Source organism: Dermacentor variabilis, chromosome 1 (genome assembly GCF_050947875.1).
Source record: "Dermacentor variabilis isolate Ectoservices chromosome 1, ASM5094787v1, whole genome shotgun sequence".
In the NCBI taxonomy this organism is placed as follows: Eukaryota; Metazoa; Arthropoda; class Arachnida; order Ixodida; family Ixodidae; genus Dermacentor; species Dermacentor variabilis.
The window spans coordinates 288,300,097-288,322,565 of NC_134568.1; the positions used below are offsets into that span (position 1 = coordinate 288,300,097).

Below are 22,469 nucleotides of genomic sequence, written 5' to 3' on the forward strand. Positions count from 1 at the left end.
TTAAATATGCTTCTGCAATATAAGATCACAGTCACGTTAACCTTAATACTGCGCTTGAAGTGGTACAAAATAATTCGCTTTGTCTCATTATTTCTCACTATAACCGCACTGCAAGTATAACCTCTATGAAAGCTAGACTGACGCTTGTTCTACTAGCTAGCCGCCGTAAATTCGCCCGCCTTTCCACGTTCTATAAACTTTCCCGTCATACCACACTTCACGGCCACCTCATACTGCGACGGCAGTGCATTTCAAACGTACATTTCAAAAGTAGGCATTGATTCATGAAGTCTTTCTTTCAGTCTTTGATCTCCTGTACACATCAGGAATGGAACCACTTTCCCTCAAGTGTAATAGCGATCACCGATAACAAACCTTCTCGTGAAATACTGGCCGACATTGTATAATCAGGAGAGCTTTTATGTTACCAGAACTGACTGCACTCGTTTATTTCACTGCTTTGTAACCACTTCCCTCTTTAATGGCATGTGGCCCTGAGGGTATTATTATGAATGAATGAATGAATGGATTTGTGACGCAGTACCAGATCCTATAAGATAATATTACCATTCTGTCTTTGGGCATTTTACCGTGTGTAATACCTCCCAAGAACATAATACGGGTGAGTTATAGAGAAAATCTGCGCTGAAAATGTGTGAGGACTTGGAAATGTAGTCAAGCTCTAACCCCTGTTGCTTTCTTTTTTTGGTTGAAAAAAAAAAAAACAGCGCTTCAGAACAGGACGTACACTCGCCAATCTACGTGTGTGCTGTAGCTGTATGTCTAAAGCTATGTTTCTTTCTTCACCCAAGCGCCAACCGACTCAGATTAGCACTCCCCCGTTGCTTTACCGCTAGCAGAGGGAATCATTTGACTAGGAATTTTCTGCATGTCAAGCTTAGGCAAAGAAGACAGGATTGACTTTGTTAGCGCCACTTGCGCAAAAGATTAGCCTCGTACAAAAGATACGGTGCTAACGCAGTATAAAATAAAGACAAAACAAACCTGCCTTTATATGAATTATTCTTTCTCTCTCTTTTTATTGCTATAGGCCTGTCCAAGAGAAGAAATGCGCTCCATGAAGTAGCGGTATCACCGACTCCCTTGATGAGAAAGAAGACGCAGTTTTGGTGATGGACCCATAATTTGCCTGGTGCTACTTCTTTTTTTTTAACAGTCTGCGTTACATAGAAAGTTTTTTTTTTTACAGCTTCTTAAGATGGGGACATCTTTACCATTGAATGGTGTTGGATTTGCAGACGGTTTGTAGATCTGCACTGCCTTTCTTTTCCTTTCCTTTTTTTTTCTTTTAACGAGCGTCCATTGCGTGTTCTGAGAAGGGGAGGCAGGGTTCGCGCGCATTGTGCGCTGCTAATAAAAGGCACAGAATAAAGGTGAGCAGTAGGAAACTTGTATCCGGGAATGTGGTAATCTCTGAAGTGTCACAGTACAGGAGCAGCAATGATTTGGCACAAAGCAGGTATTTAGTTTATCGGCAAAGTGTAAAAGCTACCTTTTTTTTTTATAATCGCATTGATAAACTTGATGCGATCAACACGAAAAATGGAATGAGTGGGTTCTTCCGGTCACGGATCGGAGAGCCAGTGCAAACGTGTAATGCACATATTAGCGTTTTAGGCACATAGCGCGCGAGCACGCGCGCACGCGCGTTGAAGTTTTCAAGGTTTTTTTTTTTTTTGCGTTTAAGTGCCACTCTTGCATGGTCGATAGAGCGCAAGGGACAGACGCACTGCGCGCTCATTATTCTAAAGGTCGATCACTGGCCTGAGCGTATCGCGATGACTTGCAATAACGCATGGCGTACAATGCGCATTGGCGGAAATGGCGCTGATGTTAATGAACGGTTTCAAACGCTGAAATTTCCACCACAAATAATTGTCTTAGGCTAGTGAACGACATAAGAGATGCACTACAGCGTCTAAGAAAAAAAAAAAAACGCGAAACGTACTTCTTGGTTTAGAGTAAACCGACCACGTATTCTTTTTAACTTCCTTGGAACGCACGTCTCAAAAACATGGTCAGGAAATGCGAAGTTTTCGCCGAACTGTTTCTCAGAAAGGCTCGCATACGTTAGATAGCAAAACATTTACAGCGAGAGAGGGAGAAAGAGAGAGGGAGGGAGAGGGAAAAAAGACGCAGTGAAGCTTCAAGCCATTTGTGCACGCAGAAACAGTTCAGGAACGTAAGAAGCGCCGCAGCGCGCCGTCTATAGTGCGTTACTGAGACAACACGACAAAAAACGAAGGACAGAAACTAATGGAACTGTAAGTGCGCCGCAACACGGCCGCTGCGGCCTTCACGGTGGAATCAGCCGCACTGACCGGAGGCATTTCGGTGGCCATGCTTTTAGCGCGCTGCTCAAGTACGTCAAGCCCTGGAAGAAAAAAGAAGAAAAAAAAAAACCGCTTCCGCTGCTCTTAGCGACGCCGCGCATACGCATGAAACCTGCGCGGTACTTTCTCGGACACCTCCGCTTTCCAAAGGGATGATAATTTCAACTTTCTGAATGTCGTAAGCCGTCAAACAGTGCCGCATGTCGGTTTAAAAAAAGAGAGAGACAAGGAAGGAAACAACATGTTGTCCGTTTTTCTTTCTTCTGGTTTGCATGGGGGCTTGGCTTTGTCCAAGCCGCAGATGAAATGCTTGAGATTCGAAAGCTCTGCTATGTGAGCGTATCGAGGCTCAAGAAGGTGAAACTCGCGATACACGTGAGCGCCGTCCGAGTGCTTTACGAAAAAAAAAAAGAAAAAAAAAGCCCCGTGGCGCTTTCGGAAATCGGTAGTTGTAATCATTTTGTTATATCCCGCGGTTAAATGAAGTAGCTACCTTAAACGGATGATCCAGAAAAGTAAGCTATACGATTGGGCCAGTTGGTGATCTGTATTGATGCAAATTCATAGCGCAGGTATACGAGACAAGGAGGAAATGCACATAAACGAGAGCAAGCGCTTGTCTCCCTTTACATTGGTCTCGTCCTTGTGTCATTTCCGCACTGTCAATTTGCATCGCGGTCCGGAGAAGTGTCGCATGCGGTCCGTGTGACCTTCCGGATCATTGGATACACGCCTCTCTTTTTTGCCCCCATACAGCGTCCGGCAGACATTATATATCCTTAGCAGGCGTCAAGGCGGCCTGCTAACGCATTCTACGTCATCGGAAACTAATCTAGTAGAAATCGTTCTTTTTCTTATGGTTGTTCGCTATAGCTATATTTGCATAATGCACACCACATCGTCGCTCCTGGCCTCTGTCCCCGATTCAAGCTTCTACCCGCCAGAGTACGGGGTCGTTATACACTGCACTGGGCGGATCATGCTTGGTGCCAGTTGAAGTCACTAATATAAAGGCTAGAAGTACATTGGTCGAGCGCTATTGCGAGTACAAGCGCTAGGAAATGTAAATGATCGCGTAAACACACGCGTATAATTGCGAACGCACACGTTTATACCTGCAGAACCAAACGCATACAAGTGCGCTGAAAATTGGTGGCAATGTGGAGGGTGATAAGGATTGTGCGTGGTGGTCAATGTTGCAAGCATAAGGATAAATTAGGCGCGTTGTGAGAAACTTTGTCAGCTTCGGTAATTGCTCGCCTGGGCTGGTCGCACTAACCATAGTCGCTAAGACAATTGGTAACACTAAGCTAGTCGCCCGAACAGGTTCGTATAGGTTTGTGGTTCTACAAGGTCTCACAAGTCTGCCATTTTGTTATTCAAGTAACGCAAACCAAAGTACGTTTTCTGCAACCCAGGGGTTGCCGTGTTGCATGGTGCTTCATGCAAGAATACGGGAGTATAAGACCAGAGTCCTTTAATAAACGTATTAAAGGACACTGGTAAGTATTTCAGAGCACAGACACGGTTCAGCCGGTCGTGAAAGTATACCAACATGCAAGCCTGTTGATTTCCTCACAGCCTCACCTGAAGTACGGTGTTGCTTCGACGACCTTGTGACACGCCTTAAATGGCTCCTGCTTGATGTGATTACAGAGCTTGAGGTTTTGCTGTCGTAGGTTCCAGTCTTTGAGCCTGCAGTCCAAGGGATGGCTGGCGCGCTTTGATTGCCGGAAGCACTTTTTCCGACGGCCAACCTAGATGGGAGACAGCGTCGCTTTAGTGTACAAACACTCCCACACCGTCTGAAGCGAGGCGTGAACTCTATGAGCTTCCGAGGGCCAGGATATACATGTGCCGCCCACAACAACATCTACATTTTCTTTTAAACAACTACTCTATAAGCTCAGCCGACGGCGGCTAAACTTTTATATGAGCGAAACCTAGACAGGCGAAATGCAGTCGCACATGGGAAACGCTTTTCACCCTGAGTTCAGCAAGGTCAGCAAGTGCGGCATCATGTCTATTATACTTGCGACAGCGGCATGATGCTGGAGGTGCCGGGCTGATTTTGCATGATCCATCACAGCAGTTGTTATTACCAGATTACCATCAAGCCTCTCCCGGTGTGACTGTTTTGTGTCGCCTACGACCGGGTCTAGCCTTCGCAAATTCATATTTCTCACTAGAATGGCTGACTACCCCATAGGTGATCGCTGTAACTGTGAGGAGACCATCGAGCACCTCCTCTGCCGCTGTACTCGCTTTAAAAAAGTCCAACATCAGCCTCTTCAGAGCGCGCTCGACCAACTTTATGGTCAACCCTTTTAAGAAAGTAAGGGTCCTGTGTGCTTGAACACATCAATCAACTCAGAAAGCTACGGGTGCGCTTATGACTTCTCTAAAATAAACGGACCTGAAAAGACGCTTATAATGACCCTACTGCTCGCGTGAACTATCTCTCTCCTTTTGCTTTCCCTTCTCCCCCGTGCAGGGTATAGCCACGCGGACGTCCGTCTGGTCGTTCCATTTTTTTTTCTCTTTCTCTCATTTCATAATCTGCTCGAGACTGGCGTGAACCAGTTCTTAAAGTGCAGGGTGATTGTGCGCCGACGGACGTTGTTGGATGAATCAAGTACTCGCGTAAAAAGTGCGCAGTCTATAAAATCTAGCATGCCGGGGACGGTGTTTCGCGAATGCGCAACAAGGAAATGCTCGGTTTCGAACGAACCAGCCAAGAGTTGCCGAAAGCGTCGGCCTCCGTGAGTCGTGTGCCGTTCCTGGACATGAAGTCGTCGTCTTGCCTGTCGTTGTAGTTGCCGCACAATCCGCACAGCTTGTTCTTGTAGTTTGGCGGCACGGACACTTCCACGTAGTTGTCGCCGTCCCAGACAACCTTGACGCCTGGGGGGGGGGGGGGGAAGATGGGGAGGGAAAAGAGGTGGCGGACGCAGTATGTGTGGCGAGTCGGGGACAAGAGCAGATTATTTTGTGCCTTACATAACATTAAATCAAGAGGAGTCGGTGAGAAGTTTGTACGGGGACACGCACCTTTCGAGTTCATAACAACATCACTTTAGGAGCAATGCCAAAGTGTAACTGTTTTTGAGCGCAGTTAAGTCGAGTGCTTTATGACGCTTCCCTTCGGGACGCTTGTAGCAGGACATGTGAAAAGATCGCTCATATCTACTTGGCGTTAGCGCCACGCATCTCGCTCAAGAGGCAACGGCACCTGTAGTCGTACTGCATCCGCAGTAATTATGATTTGCATGATGAATATTGCTTTAAGTGTCTGTATAAGTATGGCAATATGTCCCACTCAAGCATGCGCACGCAGACGCACTCACAGACGCGCGCACAGGAACTCGCAAACCCTTCGCGCGCAGCGAAATAATGGTAAGTATACCGCAAGACATATAATTGCGTAAGATGCGTTGTTATCTCAATTACGAACGGCCAGGCAGCAGCAACCGTTGCGTACGCAAACGCTACATGGACAAAGGAAACACGACTTGCCGAAGCACTGTTCCAACCACCGGAGGTTCGCTAATGAGAACTTCGCGCAAGGACACGATAATGCCTTTCCATATGCCGCCACGCGCGCGCAGACATGCAGTACAATAGGACTCTTAACGTTTGTGATTCAAGTTTTTTTATTTATTATCTTTTACACCGATGCTGCGTAGGACATAGACAAGTGTGTTTTTCTGGCGTTCCGCAGCTGACTACAGAAGCAAATTGTAGCGAAGGAGTTCGCGTATGAGGGACCAAACGCTCAATGGACGATGGCTGCGCCAGGCTGCCTCGGCGAACGCCCCACTTCGAACCATATGCGCTATAGAAGTCGACGTAGCTAAGTTATCGGCTGGACCAAGTGCAAGCTTGGGTTTGAGAATTTCGTGATATGGTGCCGTTGTGTATAGCTCGCGGTGATGGCAACAATAGGAGGACTCAGCATTGAAGGCTATCTTTTTATGTTGCTTAGCTATGCTCATTAAGAAAATATTATGGCGGAGGTTGCTTATAGCGTTAATGGATGGATAGAATAACTTTAATGAAAGGTCCTGCGAGCTACGGGGAGCAAGGTCCCATAGAGCGGGCTACTCGGGTTGGGACCGGGAGTTGTAACTCCCTGGCCGCATCGTGGGCTCGCTGGACGGCCCAGAGCTGCTCCGCCAACCCAAGCGAAATAAGTGTACCACCATTATTATATTTTATTTTTTTTTGGTGGAACAGATTTTTAAAAAGCGCCCGTGACACATAACACTGACCCGCATTTTCAAGTGGGTTTCAAGAAGAGACGAAAATTACCTGCATGGGAAATCCCAATGTCCAGGCAGCCAATTAAAAAAAGTTCACTTTCCAATTCACTTTAAGGCACACGCTGCAATTGCGAAATTGAAGCCGATCACAAGTGAAGTCATATACGCTTAGCAGTCGTCTTAAGGCTAGCACCACTTTCGAAAAATTCGTCCTCTAGATGTGCTGGGAGATACATTGACTATTCAGTGAACAGTTTCCCAGGAACGTTCCTCTCGCAGTTCGGGACGAGCTTAACTGGACTGCCAATGAATCCTTTAGCAGAAAATCTGGAGACAGATACCTCGAAAATAGTGCTAGATTTAGGGTTTCTCCTTAGCAGACAACTTCACCACTGCCCGCAGCTCAATTTTGTGATAGAGTTATGTGCCCTAAAGAGAATAATAAAACATTCAGTCGGTGAATCTTTCGCATTAGCTACATCACATTGCGATTCGTAGTCCAAGTAATGTTTACCTCTTCAGGCAACCCAGCTGAACAGATAGGACTGCGTTATGCTGTGCTGCATGCAGCTCTTAAAATTCAGTTCCCATGCGCGGCAAATGAATCTGAATGGACTTGGACGGAGCCTCTAATATCCATCTCGGGTGTACTAAAAAGCAGTATTCTCCATGGGGGCTCACTCACCTTTGTTTATTCTGACCACAATGTTGTGATCTTCTTGATTGATGTTAAGGACCTGGAGCATCACGTACGGAAGCTTGACACGCTCTTTCTGTATCCGGACTCGCATAAATTGTCCCAGCTTCACTTTAACGTTCTTAATCTAAAAAGAAAGGAACGAAAAGCAAACGACTATGGTCACAGTCGCCCAAGGCAGTGCCGGAAACCCATACATGCAAAAAAAAAAAAAAAAATGCGACAAGACCAAACCTTGATGACGACAGATTTGGTCCACGAAAACGACTTGGAGTAACGGACGTCATTCCACACTTCAATGGAAAATGTGCCGCCAACGCAGTCTGACGCGAGCACGTATCGACATGGCCCCTGGTAGTTAAACATCCTTCCATCAAACGTCCTGTAATGCGGGTCCCCGTACACCGTGCAAATTCCGTCCTCTGTAAAGTTCAGTGGCAAAAGAAGTTGATGACGTTTAATATGTGAGTTATGTTAAAGATCGCGTCTATATCATATTTTACCCCCGTCAAAACGGCACTTCTTTTTTTTTTCTAATATTGAGCCTCTGTTTCATGTTTCTTCTTCAGCGCGCAAATATGAATGCTGTTTTACCCTCGTTGTACAATTTGCGAGCACCTAAATTTGAGAGAGGCCTGAGAAAATCGTTGCTCAAACAGGTATAAGATTCCACCCACTATGCGGACGCAGAGGAAAAACTGGAGCAGAAGTATGCGCCACGCTAACTTTGAATGGCCTGTTAGTGTCAACGTGCGTAGATAACAAGTCTGCAGGAAAGAAACTAATTTAGCACATAGGCTCCTGAGAATATGCCCGTGTGTAGGCCAGTGACGCATACACTTGGAGCATCGCTCACAGCGCTGGAGCGCCGCGCACGACAGAAACCTCCTTATCGCTTGCCTGGATAGCAAACGCTCTAAAATTTGAGTCCGGGGTTGGCTCCAGCATACCTTCGACGCATGTCGGACAGCATTTGCCGGGAGGCGTGACAAGCTTCTTCTTCGGGGGGCATACGGGCGCGGAGATGCACTCTTCCACGCCGCAGCGGACCACGCCGTGATGGCAGGAGCAGGTCGTGCACTTCTTCAGCTTCCACGTCTCACCGTTCTACGTCACAAGCAAACGATGACTCATCAGTACCATGCCGAGTTGCATATATTAAATTGTTATAACATTTGCCGTGCGCTTTATTTTCGCGTCATAGAGAAAACTGAACTTTATTCCGGCAGCAGGATTCGAACCACTGACCTGGCGCTGTGGCCTGGTGGGGCGCACACGACAACACTTTACCGAGTTGCGGTTAGAGTGGCCGCGATGGCGGCCGCTTTAACTGAGCTGTGACCTTCTTTAAGGAGAATATTTGGAAGAGCATGCACCCACCGCACCGTGCCACAAGAACATTTGCACCGAAAAAGAGCACAACTTGGCATGGTGCGCGAACGCGCGTATTGCAGATGGCACGCGCTATAATTCCCACTTGGCCCACACGCGCTGTAAGATGGCTGGGCATCATTTACTTAGAAAATGGAATGAATTCTAAATTGAACAAGTTTGTTGAAAGTGGAGGACGCCGTTGCATTTTCTGTAGCCCCATTGCACAGGATTACACAATCCCATATACTTAACACGAACCTGTCTCAAGCTACTTTTGGTTGTCTTCGATGATAAAAGCCTATTGCGCGTGGAAGATGCTGTCTATGTTGAGTACTCCCATTCCTCCCAATATACCGCGCCGAATTTCTGCATCATTATTATTTTCATTTTAAGAGCAAGGTGAAAACTCTTCGACATCCCTGCATACAAATATTTGAGAGTAAGAATCAAGAAGGCACTCTCAATGCAAATTTATTTATTAAGGAGGCCCTCAAAATACTTTTCTAATTAATCATAGAATGGCCTCACTATTAAAGAATGTCGCCTCTCGAATCTCTTGCGGCAAAAGTTTTTCGAGTCCTTCTACAGGCGAAGTAGTTATCGCACCGATGCACGTCTTTCTCTGTCCTTTCGTCTCCGCTAGCGCGCTGGAAGCTACGCAGGGAGGATGGCAAGGGGGAAATGCCTCACCCGAAATTTGGGCATTGTCGTTTATTTTTCTCCTTACGGCGCTACTTCCGGTTCAGGCGTGCGCTGCTCTCTCTCTCTCTCTCGACGCGAGCTCGGGCGCCCGGACCTACGTTACTTGGAGAGACCAATCAAATTTGCACGCGGCTGTCAGGGCTCGTCGCGGCACCTTGTGGCAGCCGCGGCATCCACGCTGCGCAGCATGCTGGTGCAATCTCTGAGGCTACACACAACTGGCCTGTGCAGACTGCAAGTGCAAATATGAAATACTTTATTTTTGTATTTCTGAGGTCACAGACGACTATTTTTCATTTATTTAGCTCTAAATTAGCAATTATAGCATTATTGAGAATGTTTTCCCGATCACGAAACCGCGATCACACAAGAAGTACATGGCTCTCACCGCCGCAGCTGAGTGATGAGGAATCAGAGTGGTAGCGCGGTGGCAATGGATGCAAGGCACGTCGGTCTTCGAGAAAGGCCGATTCCGTGGCATGTATGGCCTGGTATACTCACGTATCGTTTCTGGTTATTGTAGAAGCACATGGCTTTCTTCTCCTCGGGCCTGCGGCACTGCGAACAGCAGCTGTCGGGGCTGGCCTCCTGATGTTCCGGAGGACACTGTAGCGGAGGGCAGACAGTCCGCTGGCAGATGATTGTCCCATTCTGGAAGAGAAGCAGGACGCGCGTTTTGAACATCGCCCAGAGCAGACCATGAGCTCAACCATGAGTGTCGTGCTCACTGACTACATTATCACCACCCGAGCACAAGGGAAATGTTTTGTGCTCAAGTAGCGCATGAGCGATCCGACGCCCCTAAATTTACTTGAACAAAGACACGGCTAAAAATCTCTTTCAGAGTTGAAATGGGCTTCACGGTGGCATGAACCACCACTGATGCGTAGCAGAGAAGACTGCGTGTGGTTGAGTAGCGGGTGTGCTTGACGCCACTAAGGTTAATTCACACGTAGAACGTGGAGACAAACGTGACGACTTTGACGGCCACACATGAAATAACAACGTCCTATATATGAGATAGGGCACACTACCAAATTCGAAAAGAAAAGACGAAATAATGTTTATTCTTGGTTGGAATACATTTTTAATGAGACCTGTACCTGACATTGGCAGTTCGTACACTGGTCGTACGGCCATGATGCCTCGTTGTCGTAGACGTCACCCCTCATGCTGCACTGTCCGTTCAAGTCGGCGAGCCTCTTGCCGCCTGCAAACGGGAAAAGCAAGCATAGGCTGTTTGTAGAGCCACGCATTTCGACCGCCGCATGTAACAAGGTCCTGACGTACGGCTCAGCTTATACGAGGGTATAGTGTGTATAGAGTAACATGCTCGCACAAGGTGGACACACCAAGTCAAGGCGATGTTGTGTTTTGTCAAGGTATGACTCCTGCACACAGCGAATGTCGCGCTGACCTCCAATGCACCGGAGGCAAATAACGTTCGACACACAGAGTTCTATTTTTCGCGCAATATACGTTCTATGATGCGTCAGTTCTAGCAAGCTGAAAACGCTGCCTCACGATGGTTAAATCCCCCCCTCCCCAGTGAGCTATCGCCGCGAAGGAAATAGGAAATGGGAGTGGGCGGCTTTCTTATTGGAACAATTATTCAAAATACATAAGCATCAGTTCGTGCATTGGCTTCGACAAACAGAAGTTGTCCTTATCTCGCAATATTAAGAGCTCGAAAAAAAAAAAGCCTGTGATTATTTGTGCATAGGAAAGAAATGTGGTCTTTTCACGAGACTTGCTACACCTTGCTGCACCTGTCTGCAAGGTTAGCATAACTTGTGCTATTATAGGCACATTCAAATAAAGCGTAATAGCACGAAAAAAAAAAAGGAAGGACAGGTGAAGAAAGCTTGGCTTGCAGCGAGAACTCATTGAACTGCGATGTCCATTTTAATGCACCGAGTTAACTGGAGAGGCAATCGCTCAATGAATGGGGTCGGAGACCTGAAAGACCGTAGCGATGCGAAACTATAGCAAACCGCATATGTGTGGGTAAGCGAAAGCTCCAAACATTAGTTAAGTTCTGTCCAAATACCCCAAGATGCAGCAGTACCTTGGAAATAGCGCTTGAGAGATGAAGCCATGGACGGTGCGCGAAGTATCATCATTTTCCTTACGTTCGCTGCCGGAGGAAGAACAGACGTCGCTAAATTACGCTACTCTTTTTTTTTCGCAACGCTTGTCGTCCAGTCATTCCAGCAAATGACGGCAGGAGACGAGTCATCCTTTGGCATGACACTCTGGAACGGTCTGACCGCTGTCCAATGGCGTGTCGCGCACGGTGACGGTATACGTGGCGCATATATACGAAGTGCGTCTCGTGCCAGCTACGTATACGCCAGTTGTTTACGAAACGCGCACGATGGAATGGTGCTCGAATTGAGCAGAACCATCCGGTGATGAGCATCGAACGTGTCTATAAGTCACCGCCGGTCGTGTGCTTTGGTGCCACTCGCCGGGGCCTTCTTCGCTCAAGTATACCGACCTAATTTAAGGCAACCCGCTGCACATATCGATGCATCGTCAGAGCGCAGTCGCACGTGAGGTCTCCGACCGGGGCCCTGTGTGAGCTAATGGATGGCGCTGAGCCCCTCCGCGAGTCGCGCCGGATGAGCGAAGAGCGGCGCTCGAACCGTCACCGGGAACCACAGCGCGGCCCGTCCAGGTGGCCCAGCGCGCGGACCCCTGGACCGCGCGTGCACCGTGCCACCTGGCCGCCTTGTCAAGCGCGGTAGCCAATCAGCGCGAGGGCCGACCAGCTCACGGGTGGTCCCGCGCGCTGATCGTAAACTGCGGCCCGCGAGAGACATTCATCCCCAGTGGTCGAACACGCGCGCGCGGCCTTGCAACTCAATCGGCGGCCACCCCGGGCGCGCTGCTATCGGCGCGCGCGCGTTGCAATTCATATGCGTTTGCGAAAGCGGCCCAAATGACCGACCTCCCGCCGACGGCCGGGGCCGGAGGTCAGCTCGGCGGCATCCCCGCGGCAAGAATTGACGGTCTCATCACGACCCTAAATTTGCCTTCGGATGCCGCCCTCGGAGGGACGCGGCGGCGGCCGACCCGTAAATTGTGTGTTTTTGCCGCGCGAGCCCCTCTTTGTCGTCGTCCAGGATCCGTCCCAGCGGGAACTCGCTCGTCGTCTGAGCGGCTTGTTATGATTTTGCTTCGTGCCGCGCCGTTTCGATTCCTTTCTTTCCTTTATTCGGCTTTCCTCCGGGAGATCCCCTCGGAGAGCACAAGCAAGCGTCGAGCATGGGACTCTCGGTTCTCCAATTATCAGGCGCTGAAAACCTGAGGCAAGAGTTTGCGCAAAGGAGCCAAGCTATTTCGGTAGCTTGCGGCCCTTTTTCTACGCGAACGTGAAGCGCAGGCGTCTGTCGGTGGACCAGAGACGCGAGCTTCCGTCCATGCGTCTTTTGTAAGCACGGAACTTACGTTGTGGACACAGCTAATGCGGAGTCCAAAGCCCTTTCGAGAGAAAGAGGAAACGTAAAAAGAAGGGGACGTGGAACACTCACGGCATAACGTGCCAAGGGGGCTAAAGTACACGATGGGTATCGCAAACAATAAAGCAAGGACACAGTCTCGTCACAGCGAAGCGCGAGCGCGTGTGCTTTTCTGCGGAGCACAAACTGCGCACTTCCATTAGAACGAAATGGGCGGGGGATGCTGTTTACAAATGCATCACCACTATGCTAGCACATGGCTGGCAATTAGGTATTTATTAGATAAACTGTACACATTAAAAGCGAAGACTAAGTCATCAACTGGGCTGTTATTATTCTTATTATTATTATTAATGTGTCCGTCTTGTTCAATGTGAAAGGTACTGTGTGCTTGGTGTCCATACTTCCAGAAATCTCAGGCCATGTTTTTTGTCTTGATATGCTATGTTGTGCTGTTTTGTGTTATGTTACGTATACGATATATTGTAAATCACATTTGTATAGAATGTGTACTTTTTATTCCTGTATGTTAAGTGTGTATATATATATATATATATATATATATATATTTCTATCGCGATCCACCGGAAGGCACCAATATTTTGAAGACCGGCAGCACACTCTGCAGCACCTACGTATCCTCCGTCACGCTTCCCGTGCGTGAAAGCGAAAAAAAGAAGAAAGACTGTGCGTTTAAGGGTGGTTGTTTGTCGTTCCGGGTTCTCCACACGTCAACAAAGCGACCGTTCGACATTAGCATATCTTTAAGGAAAACGGCGACCGCGCTTGCACACGACGCCTATTGTTACAACATCCATAATCTCGGATTCACACTTCCTAGATGTAGGCCGTTACGACCCCGCAAATAGATCGACCTTGGTAGTCTTCGTTATCAGGCGCTTACACAATGCAGAGCTTAAAGATAATTACTTGGACATTACTGTTTCTGAGCCTGGTTGGCGCTTATTCATCCATCAAATACAGGCGAGTGGAAGGCACTGCTTATGAGATTTTGACTTTTATGAAATCAGTAGCGCGGATTTCCGCGAGCAGTTGAAAGGGAATGTTGGCGTCCATCTTTGTAGACACGTCCAGATGGATGCCAACATTCCTTTAATGTCCCGTACGTTAGTCAAATAAGAAGCTTTGCAAGCAGAGAAACAACTTCTTAGGTTGCTAAGCGGTCAGCTATCTTTCAAACCTCGAAGAGACTACCGTGTCCTCACCTACCTTCTCTTATTTACCAAGCAGTGCGTAGTCTATAGTATTGGTGAGCAATAACCAAGCAAAGAACCTTTCAGTATATCCCTATCTGCTTACAAGATTTTTGTACCTCCTATTGTAAAAGTTGTCATGTTGCCTGGAGGAAAGAACGTGGCAGCGTTTTATGTTTGTTTAGTTGTGGAAAAGAAAGAACACTATAGTCCTGTTCATATGCTGTGCACACGATGTGACATCTAAAAAAAAAAAAAAAGTATGGTGGTGGGCCCGGATATCGATCATGTCTGTGTTTTGTTATTATTACTGCGAAATGAATTCACTACAGTCACTAAGGATTGTCGTCGTTACCTTTCATGAGCGACATCTTTAAATGCAAACAAATTCTCACGAATTTCAAGATCTCCTGTCAATGGAAACAAATTTTTTTACCTCGAGCAGCTGCCATTTTTCTACGCGAACTTGTTTAGGCATGCCTATAAGTCGGCACTGCCTGCCCTACTGCAGCGTCAAATTGACCGATTGACCGATTTGCTAGCGCTGTATTGATCACAAATCTCGCGCTTTACTCAAACATCAGCTTCATCTATAGAGCGAGCCAAGAAGCGTTTAGATTCACACATGATCACTTTTATTATCATTTTTCTAAATCTTGACTTTTTTTGACAATTATTGAATGAATAAAGAAAGGCGATCAGGTGTAGCTAGGCTGGTAGCGCCACAGTTCCTGGCAGACCATTTCACTTGTGATTGGGCACGTAATTCCCATGCCCAAACGCGTGCACTACTTCAGTGGCAGCGATCTAAAAAAAAATATTGGAAACAAGGAAAGTCTTCAAAAGACAAGAAATAAAAACCAAGAATGGCGTATGCTGAGTCAGGTTTAAACACGAGCTAAAAAAAAAATACAGTCTACCGAGTTCTAAGTTACTGAGACCATCCTGCGAGCTCTAAAGAATCTCACCTAGTCGAGACGGCCTCACGAGAGTCCGCGCGTTAGCGCCAACTGAGCACAACGCGCTGTTTTTCTTTCGATCTCGCACAAACGCGGGACGCTCGTTAACTTGTCTCCTTATTTCTCACTTACAGGGCTCCAGGAACTACGGCGCAGCATCATTCGTGGATTCTAAACGCATCGAATCATTCCGACTCGCCTGGTAACGACCTCCTTATTTAACCCCCTTCGCTTGCGCCACGAGAAGAAGGCCGTCCTCTGTTCTCAAGGGAAGCCGAGCGCCAGGCAGGCTACCGCCTCGTGCGTGTCGTGTCCCGCGGTGGAGCCATTTCCGTTTTTTTTACTTTCTTCTTTCGCCCAACCCTTTAACCCTTTGCTCTCCAGAGGCGGAGAGGAAGCGAGCCGCGGTCTTTCCGCCGGCCTCGGTGTGCGCAGTGTGCGGCGCGGAACAGGTGCATCGCGCGCCAGTGGGCGGCGGCGGGCGATGGAAGGAGATGGACGAGCCGCGCCACTGCGCCACCGTTTGTTGGCTCGGCTGTTGCCGAGGTGGGGAGGCCCGGCGTCGACTTCTTTAAAGTAAGCAAAGAGTCGCGGGCATCTGCACTTGCTCACTCCGGCCTGCGCAGGCCATCGAGCGTCGGGTAGGCCTGGTTCGCGCGGCCTCTTGAAGAAGCGGCGGCGGCGCTTCGGCAGCAGCCACGCCGCACAAGGACACACCGGCCGCGAGGAGCGCTGGGTCTGCTGCGCACTTGGCAGCGCGGAGCGGACGTGACCGGTGTCCGCAACGCGGCTGCGGTCAGATGCGATTTCGAACAAACTATTAGGGGCTCGCGGTACTGTGCTGCAGCCTAACCCCCCCCCCCCCCAGCGCAGATTATTATCGCAGACAGATCTCTCTTCGCCTCACTGCGTCGTCACTTCCGCGGCAGATCGATGCCGCTCGACAAGATGGGTAGCTTGCGTCTAAGCTGACCAGCTCCGCGTTGAATTCATAAACGCATGCGCACTTGGTCCACGCGCATCCCAGGACCAAAGTCCATGTCCGGTAATCCCTCGTGCAAAGCCGTGAGTGACTCGAGGAGCAGGACAAAGTGCAGGGGAGCGAGCGTGAATGTCTCTTGGAGCTTGAACGTGCGGCTCGGTGCCGCGTCGGGCTTGGCGAATGCGCGCAGGCCTATTCTTGATGCCCCACAGGCCTCGCCCGCTGGTTGCCTCTCGCTTCATCTGATGTCCTCACATCTTGTGAAACTGGCGCGGCGAGTCAGTGGATGTGGCGTTGTGATGATGAGCGCGAGGTCGCGGCTTCAGTTCCCGACGGGGGCGGAAAGCGAAGACCTTGCGTACTGCGCTTTGGGTGCGCGAAAAAAAAAAAAAACCCTGCGGTCAAATCAATCCTGCGTCCATGAATATGACGTCTCTCTTAGTCCCCAAGTTGCTTTGGGAGGTAAACACCATCAACCGGCCAACCAACCAACCATCGCACCATTCGTCTCCGGCCAAGAGCTTTTGCTATGCCTACGCACAAGCATGTAGACGCGTGCTGGTCAGGCGTGGATTGCTACTGAGCAATCTTCTTCCTCCGTAAAAGTTCAGACAGAGCTTAGAAAGAACACAAAATGAGTGGGAGGGAGAAAGGCATTCGCTCTCGCAGAGTGTGTTTGCTTTGTTTTAGTGATGGCGACAGAATATTTTAAGAAAGAAGCAAAAAAAGTGCCGTGATATTGCCCCATATGACGTGGGACTCGCGGAAAGCATCGTCCCGCGCATTGCCTTTGACGGCCACTCGGCTCGTGTTTAGTCTTCGCGCCCAAACTGCCTTTGCACCCAAGCTGCGTTCGGGACGCTCGTCCCTGGCGCTGGTTGCATGAGTTCCAGCGTGGTTAGCACGCAGACGGCCTCGCCGCAACCCTGCAGCGAGCCGTTTGCGGGCGACGGCGACGCATGACATCTCGCTGGCAGGTTCGGTCGCGTACTTTTCCGCGTAATTTGCGAAATGACGCCCCCCTCCGAGCAGCCGTCACGGCCGATGCGATGGCCTTGCCGAAGGGACACCCCACTCGGCACGCTCGGCCACGCTGTATAGTATCGTCGCCTCCGCGAGGTTTCAGCCCAGATGCGTACGTTCGCAGGCGGCGCTTCGGGGCTACAGCAGCGGTTCGGCTGGCTATATACTGCCTCTTTTGGTTTCGCCCACTTCCACTTTGAGAACGCTCGATGCAGGGAAGTTTTCATACTTGTGGACGGTGCAGCCTAATGGAAGCGACACAAAAGTAAAATGATAGCTTGAGCCGGGGGTGCACGCGGGCCATAATATGTGTAGAGTGGGACTAAAGCGCTGGTGACGACGTCGTGCACCATATGACGCCGTTTCCAACAAAAATGCGTCAGAATTGTAGCGAAATTATAGGAGGTTAATCTCCTTGTGCTGTGTTAATCCTCCTCGTGTTAATCTCCTGCCACTGTGGCACAAGGGCACAAATGTATTTACATGTATAGATAGATAGATAGATAGATAGATAGATAGATAGATAGATAGATAGATAGATAGATAGATAGATAGATAGATAGATAGATAGATAGATAGATAGATAGATAGAGAGACAGACAGACAGACAGACAGACAGACAGACAGACAGACAGACAGACAGACAGACAGACAGATAGATAGATAGATAGATAGATGATAGATAGATAGATAGATAGATAGATAGATAGATAGATAGATAGATAGATAGATAGATAGATAGATAGATAGATAGATAGATAGATAGATAGATAGATCCGTTCTGGAAGGTAGCCCAAGAACGGCACACACCGAGTGACACATACCGAACGGCTAAATCATAGAAGATCAAGTAAGTCAAGGAAGCTGCTAAATATAATGCGCTATTCCATTAAGAGGTCGGTGTGCTTTAGAGATACCTATGAGCCGACGTTATGTGTTCAGGTTTTACATAGGATTTGTTTTTGTTATTGCGCAGAGCAGAGGTGCCGTTACTGGCACTACTTTGTCGGTCAGCATGCAGGGGTTACTTTAAGCCCCTTTGATGGTACTTGCACTCAGAGCACATATAAGCTTAATTTGTGTGTGTGTATATATATATATATATATATATATATATATATATATATATATATATATATATATATATATATATATATATATACCCGGCGATGAAGAATCGAACGCTAAACCCCGGGGAAGAGGCAAAGAAATGTTCGAGTCAAATAAATTAATATTAGCAGTTTCGCCAGAAAGGCGAAGCACCGATTGCGACAGCAAATTAGTGGATAACTGTACGAAGTAAGGATAGTAGTTTTAGCGGCCGTGTAAACTTGTAAACATTCACTTACTAGCTAAATTAACAATGATAGAATGTGTAAGCGTGACTGAATGATGACGTAGGAAGAAACAGAAGCACAGAGAACCCAGCGCTGTCTTTGTGTGTCTGCTTCTTTTTACGTCCTTGTTCCGTTGCGCTTACACATTCCATCATGGATTCAAACCAACTAGCCCGCCAACGTATTTTAACTAAATTAACGGTAATACGGTGTCACGCACGGTGTCACGGTGCATGGTCACGGTGCCAGCACGGAGTCACGCGCGCACAGGTAAACATGAACACATCTCGCTCGATGAGCGCGGAAACTCGCTGTCAAAATTCTGGAGTGAGGAATCGCGGCAGCAGCAAGCGAATTAACCTTCATGCATCTCTCGCTTCAACGCGAACGAAATGTCGAAAGCACAGCACATACGAAGCTACCGCCACTACGCGCACTCTGCAAACATCGCAGTCGGCCTTGTGGGCCGACGAGCGATGTGGACGGTTTTCAAGTAGCACCTGCACAGACAACGGCCGATCGTCCGGTCGTCGCAATGCGATAGTCAATGTTTGTCTTTCCGACTGAAATCGATGACAATCGCACAATCAATCTTCGATGTTCTCTTCCACGCCGCAGACGTCGCATGCAGCACTGTCGGTCATTCCAATCGAAGTAGTGTACGCCTTCGTGAAAGCCACTCCCAACCACAGCCGGTATAGAAGCGATGCCTCGCGTCGGTGAATCCCAGGTGGAGGTCAGAGTTGTAGGGCAGGGTTCAGTTCATGCAACTTGGTGCGCCTTATATTCGGAGTGTTACACTCTGTTAAAGAGAGCTTGCGTGCCAGGTGACGAAGCTGCCTTGCAGCGTCTGTCCTGGAAAGAGGAATGGGAACGCTGTGTTGTTCTTAATGTGACTGTCTGGCAGCTTTGTCCGCTTGATCATTTCCACTGATACCGCAATGGCCAGGTAGCCTAGAAAATAATTTCGTGGGCTTTCTGTTTGACGTCGTGATGAAGTTTGACGATTTCGTATGTTAGCTGTTCGCGAGCTGCACGTCTGAGAACTGACTGCATGCTCTGTAAAGCCGGTCTCGAGTCGGAAAACATGGCCCATGTGCCAGGACTCTCTGTGTTAATAAATTGAAGCGCACTGCGCAGAGCCATGAGTTCTGCAGCCGTGGACGTCGTGACATGTGACGTCTTGAATCGCAGTGTTACTCCTCTTGTCGGTATAAACACAGCACCACCAGAACTGGTCGATGTGGTCGTTCCGTCAGTAAAGATGTCTACGTGGCTACTGCACTTCTCGTACAACAGGAGTAAGCTCAATTGTTTTAGTACAAGCGGAGGTAGATATGACTTTTTCTGAAGTCCTGGAATTCTGAGGTGTACTTCAGGACGGCACAAACACCATGGATGAGACACCGACCTTGCCGCATGTGTGTACCTCGATGTAAGCGAGGCACGATATCCACTGATAGTTGTGCTAAATGACGTGCGGGGTCTTTCCAAGGTCAGTGTGGCGAGGTGGTGGCAAGGGGTCCCGGCATTGTGCCTGACATGTGCACGCATTGTGTCGACGGCGATGTGCGTCGTGATTGAATAATATTGAGCAATGGCAATAGTTTCAGCCGTTGACGCACTAGGTGGTAATCCAAGATATATTCTCAGAGCTTGGGCTTGAATGATCTGAAGTGTGCGCAAATTGGTTTTGCAGGTGTTGGATATTACAGGTAGGCTGTACCGGAGGAACCCAACAAACCACACCCTGTACAGCTGTAACATGGATTGTGTGGACACGCCCCAATTCTTTCCTGCAAGGAACCCGAACAGATGACATATAAGTCGCTTCTTCACGTGGTTCACGTGAGGAGTACAGAACAAGTATCCGTCAATCACAATACCCAAGAACCTATGACTTCTTCTGCACGATATCACTTGTCCGTTGATTGATATGGCGTACGCAGACATTGACTTCCGGGTAAACGCCACCACTGCGCACTTTTCCCACGTCACCTCCAGACCTTGTTTACGAAGGTAACATGATGTCGATGAGGCCGCCTTCTGAAGCCGATCGCGAAGCTGAAGCCGTGTCACCCCCGACATCCAGATACAGATGTCGTCAGCGTAGACAGAGAGTCGAACGGTTCTTGATAGGTCCTCGAGTAGTAGTCCAGTAAGGGCTAGATTAAATAGCGTTAGGCTTAGTACTCCGCCCTGAGGCACTCCGCGGCTACTGCAATACTGGAGTGTCGGGCCATCCCTGGTGAGCACGCAGAATGATCGCATCTGTAGGTAGCTACGAATCCAGAGATATATCTTGCCACCAAGTCCTATTGATTCTAACGCTTTAAGGATGGCTTCATGGGTGACGTTATCGTAAGCCTCTTTAACGTCTAGAAACAAGGCAGCAGACAAGCGTTTACAGGCCTTCTGGAATTCGACGTACGTTACCAAGTCGACAACGTTGTCTATAAGTGAACGGGCGTGCCTGAATCCTGTCAACGTGTCTGGATAAATTTGATAGTGCTCTAGGTAACACTCCAGACGCGTTAGAACCGTCCGTTCCATTCACAACTAGCGAGCGCGATCGGACGGTATGACGCACTGTCCAAAGGCGACTTGTCTTCCATTATTGTGGAACCGTGCCAGTCTGCCATGAGTCATTGTACAGGAGCAGGAGTGCCTTTCGAGCTCGTTCACTAAGGTTACACAGAGCGCGGTATGTAATGCCATCTGGTCCTGGCGCTGAGGAACGCCTGCATAAAGTAAGCGCAGCCTCTAGTTCGTTCAGGGAAAACAGGCACTCTATACGGAGATCACGGGAGAATGGTAAGTGGTCGGGAGCCTGCGTTGCAGTGGAGCTTGCTTCACCGGCAATCCTCCTACAGAAGGATTCTGCGGAATTAAATGGGTGGCGCTGTACAGGCGTTGCACGGAGGCCACGAACAGTTCTCCATGTAAGAGGCGAAGGCTTTCGAGGATACAGAGGCTCGCAGAAAGACATCCATCGTTCTGAAGCCAGCTTCTTCATACAACGCTGTATTTTCTTCTGTGTGCGTCTGGCCAATTTCAAATCATGAATGGACTTAGTGGGCCTATATCTTCGTTCCGTGCACGGCCGCGAAATAGCCGAAGTTTCTCTAACTCGATGTTGAATTCGATGCATGCGGAGCGTTTCAAAATCGAATGTGTGGCAACCTGTAAGGCACCTTTTATTGCGTCCCCTAGGCTGGATGGTATGTCATCTCGACAGCAATATTCCATGATCGATTTAAATTTCGACCAGTCCGTGCATTGGACGGCTCCGGAGAACTTGGAGCTAGTCAGCCCCTCAATCGTGAGATAAATTGGGATGTGGTCACTTCCCCGCGTTTCCAAGTCCGAGAACCATTGAACCCTTCTTTAAAGGAGCGTGAAGCAAAGCTAAGGTCAAGGCAGCTACTATGCGCTGTTCCTTGCAAATAGGCGGGACTTCCATCATTTAACAAAGTTCTCGTTCAGAGGCAATAGACACCAATCTTCTGCCCCTTGAGTTAATCTTGTCGCTTCCCCAGAGATAGTGGTGGGCATTAAAATCTCCAGTGATCATCCACGGCGGTGGAGTCGTTATCAGAATTTCCCGTAAGCGCTGTAAGGGTATGAGTGCATTATGTCCTCGACCAACCGGCAATGCAACAATATTATTGCTTTTATACGACATGGCTTGACGTATGTTCATTATCCCGTGTCACCTGACAATGAAAACCAGTACGTGTGTTTGAGTGTGAAGAAGAGCAAGGTCACTTTCACAATTCTGGGAGCCTATTTATCACCATCAAGTCGTCTAAACTGCGAGCGATCCAGAAAAAAAAAAAAACGCAAGAACGAAAGGCGGGTGGTAGCAACGCCGCCCTAAAGTTAGTGTCCCCTTTAAAGCAGGCTAGCTATGTCTGTGAACTGTGTATATAGTCTGTATAATGTTTTCTAGTCACATGCGACGTCGGCATCGGTACCTGCTCGTACGAGCCCACGTGCTGCCTAGCAACATACCGCAGTGCACTATACAGCAGTGCACATACACATTGCACTAGTGAAGTGTTCTCCGCATACAATGCGCATGTCGCTCCAGCTACTGCA

General features: G+C 48.5%; 1 protein-coding gene across 2 annotated transcripts in view; it reads right to left on the reverse strand.

Moving 5' to 3' along the window:
- Window positions 1–22,469, reverse strand: part of cv-2 (crosveinless 2-secreting protein) — a 240,559-nt gene that overhangs the window by 26,219 nt on the left and 191,871 nt on the right. For both annotated transcript variants that reach the window (XM_075677740.1, XM_075677730.1), the window contains 7 exons: window positions 10,493–10,599; window positions 9,891–10,040; window positions 8,264–8,420; window positions 7,548–7,735; window positions 7,302–7,440; window positions 5,086–5,258; window positions 3,942–4,111 (listed from right to left, as the gene is read on the reverse strand). In XM_075677740.1, the coding sequence (XP_075533855.1) occupies window positions 3,942–4,111; window positions 5,086–5,258; window positions 7,302–7,440; window positions 7,548–7,735; window positions 8,264–8,420; window positions 9,891–10,040; window positions 10,493–10,599 (1,084 nt within the window). The remainder of the gene's footprint in view (window positions 1–3,941; window positions 4,112–5,085; window positions 5,259–7,301; window positions 7,441–7,547; window positions 7,736–8,263; window positions 8,421–9,890; window positions 10,041–10,492; window positions 10,600–22,469) is intronic.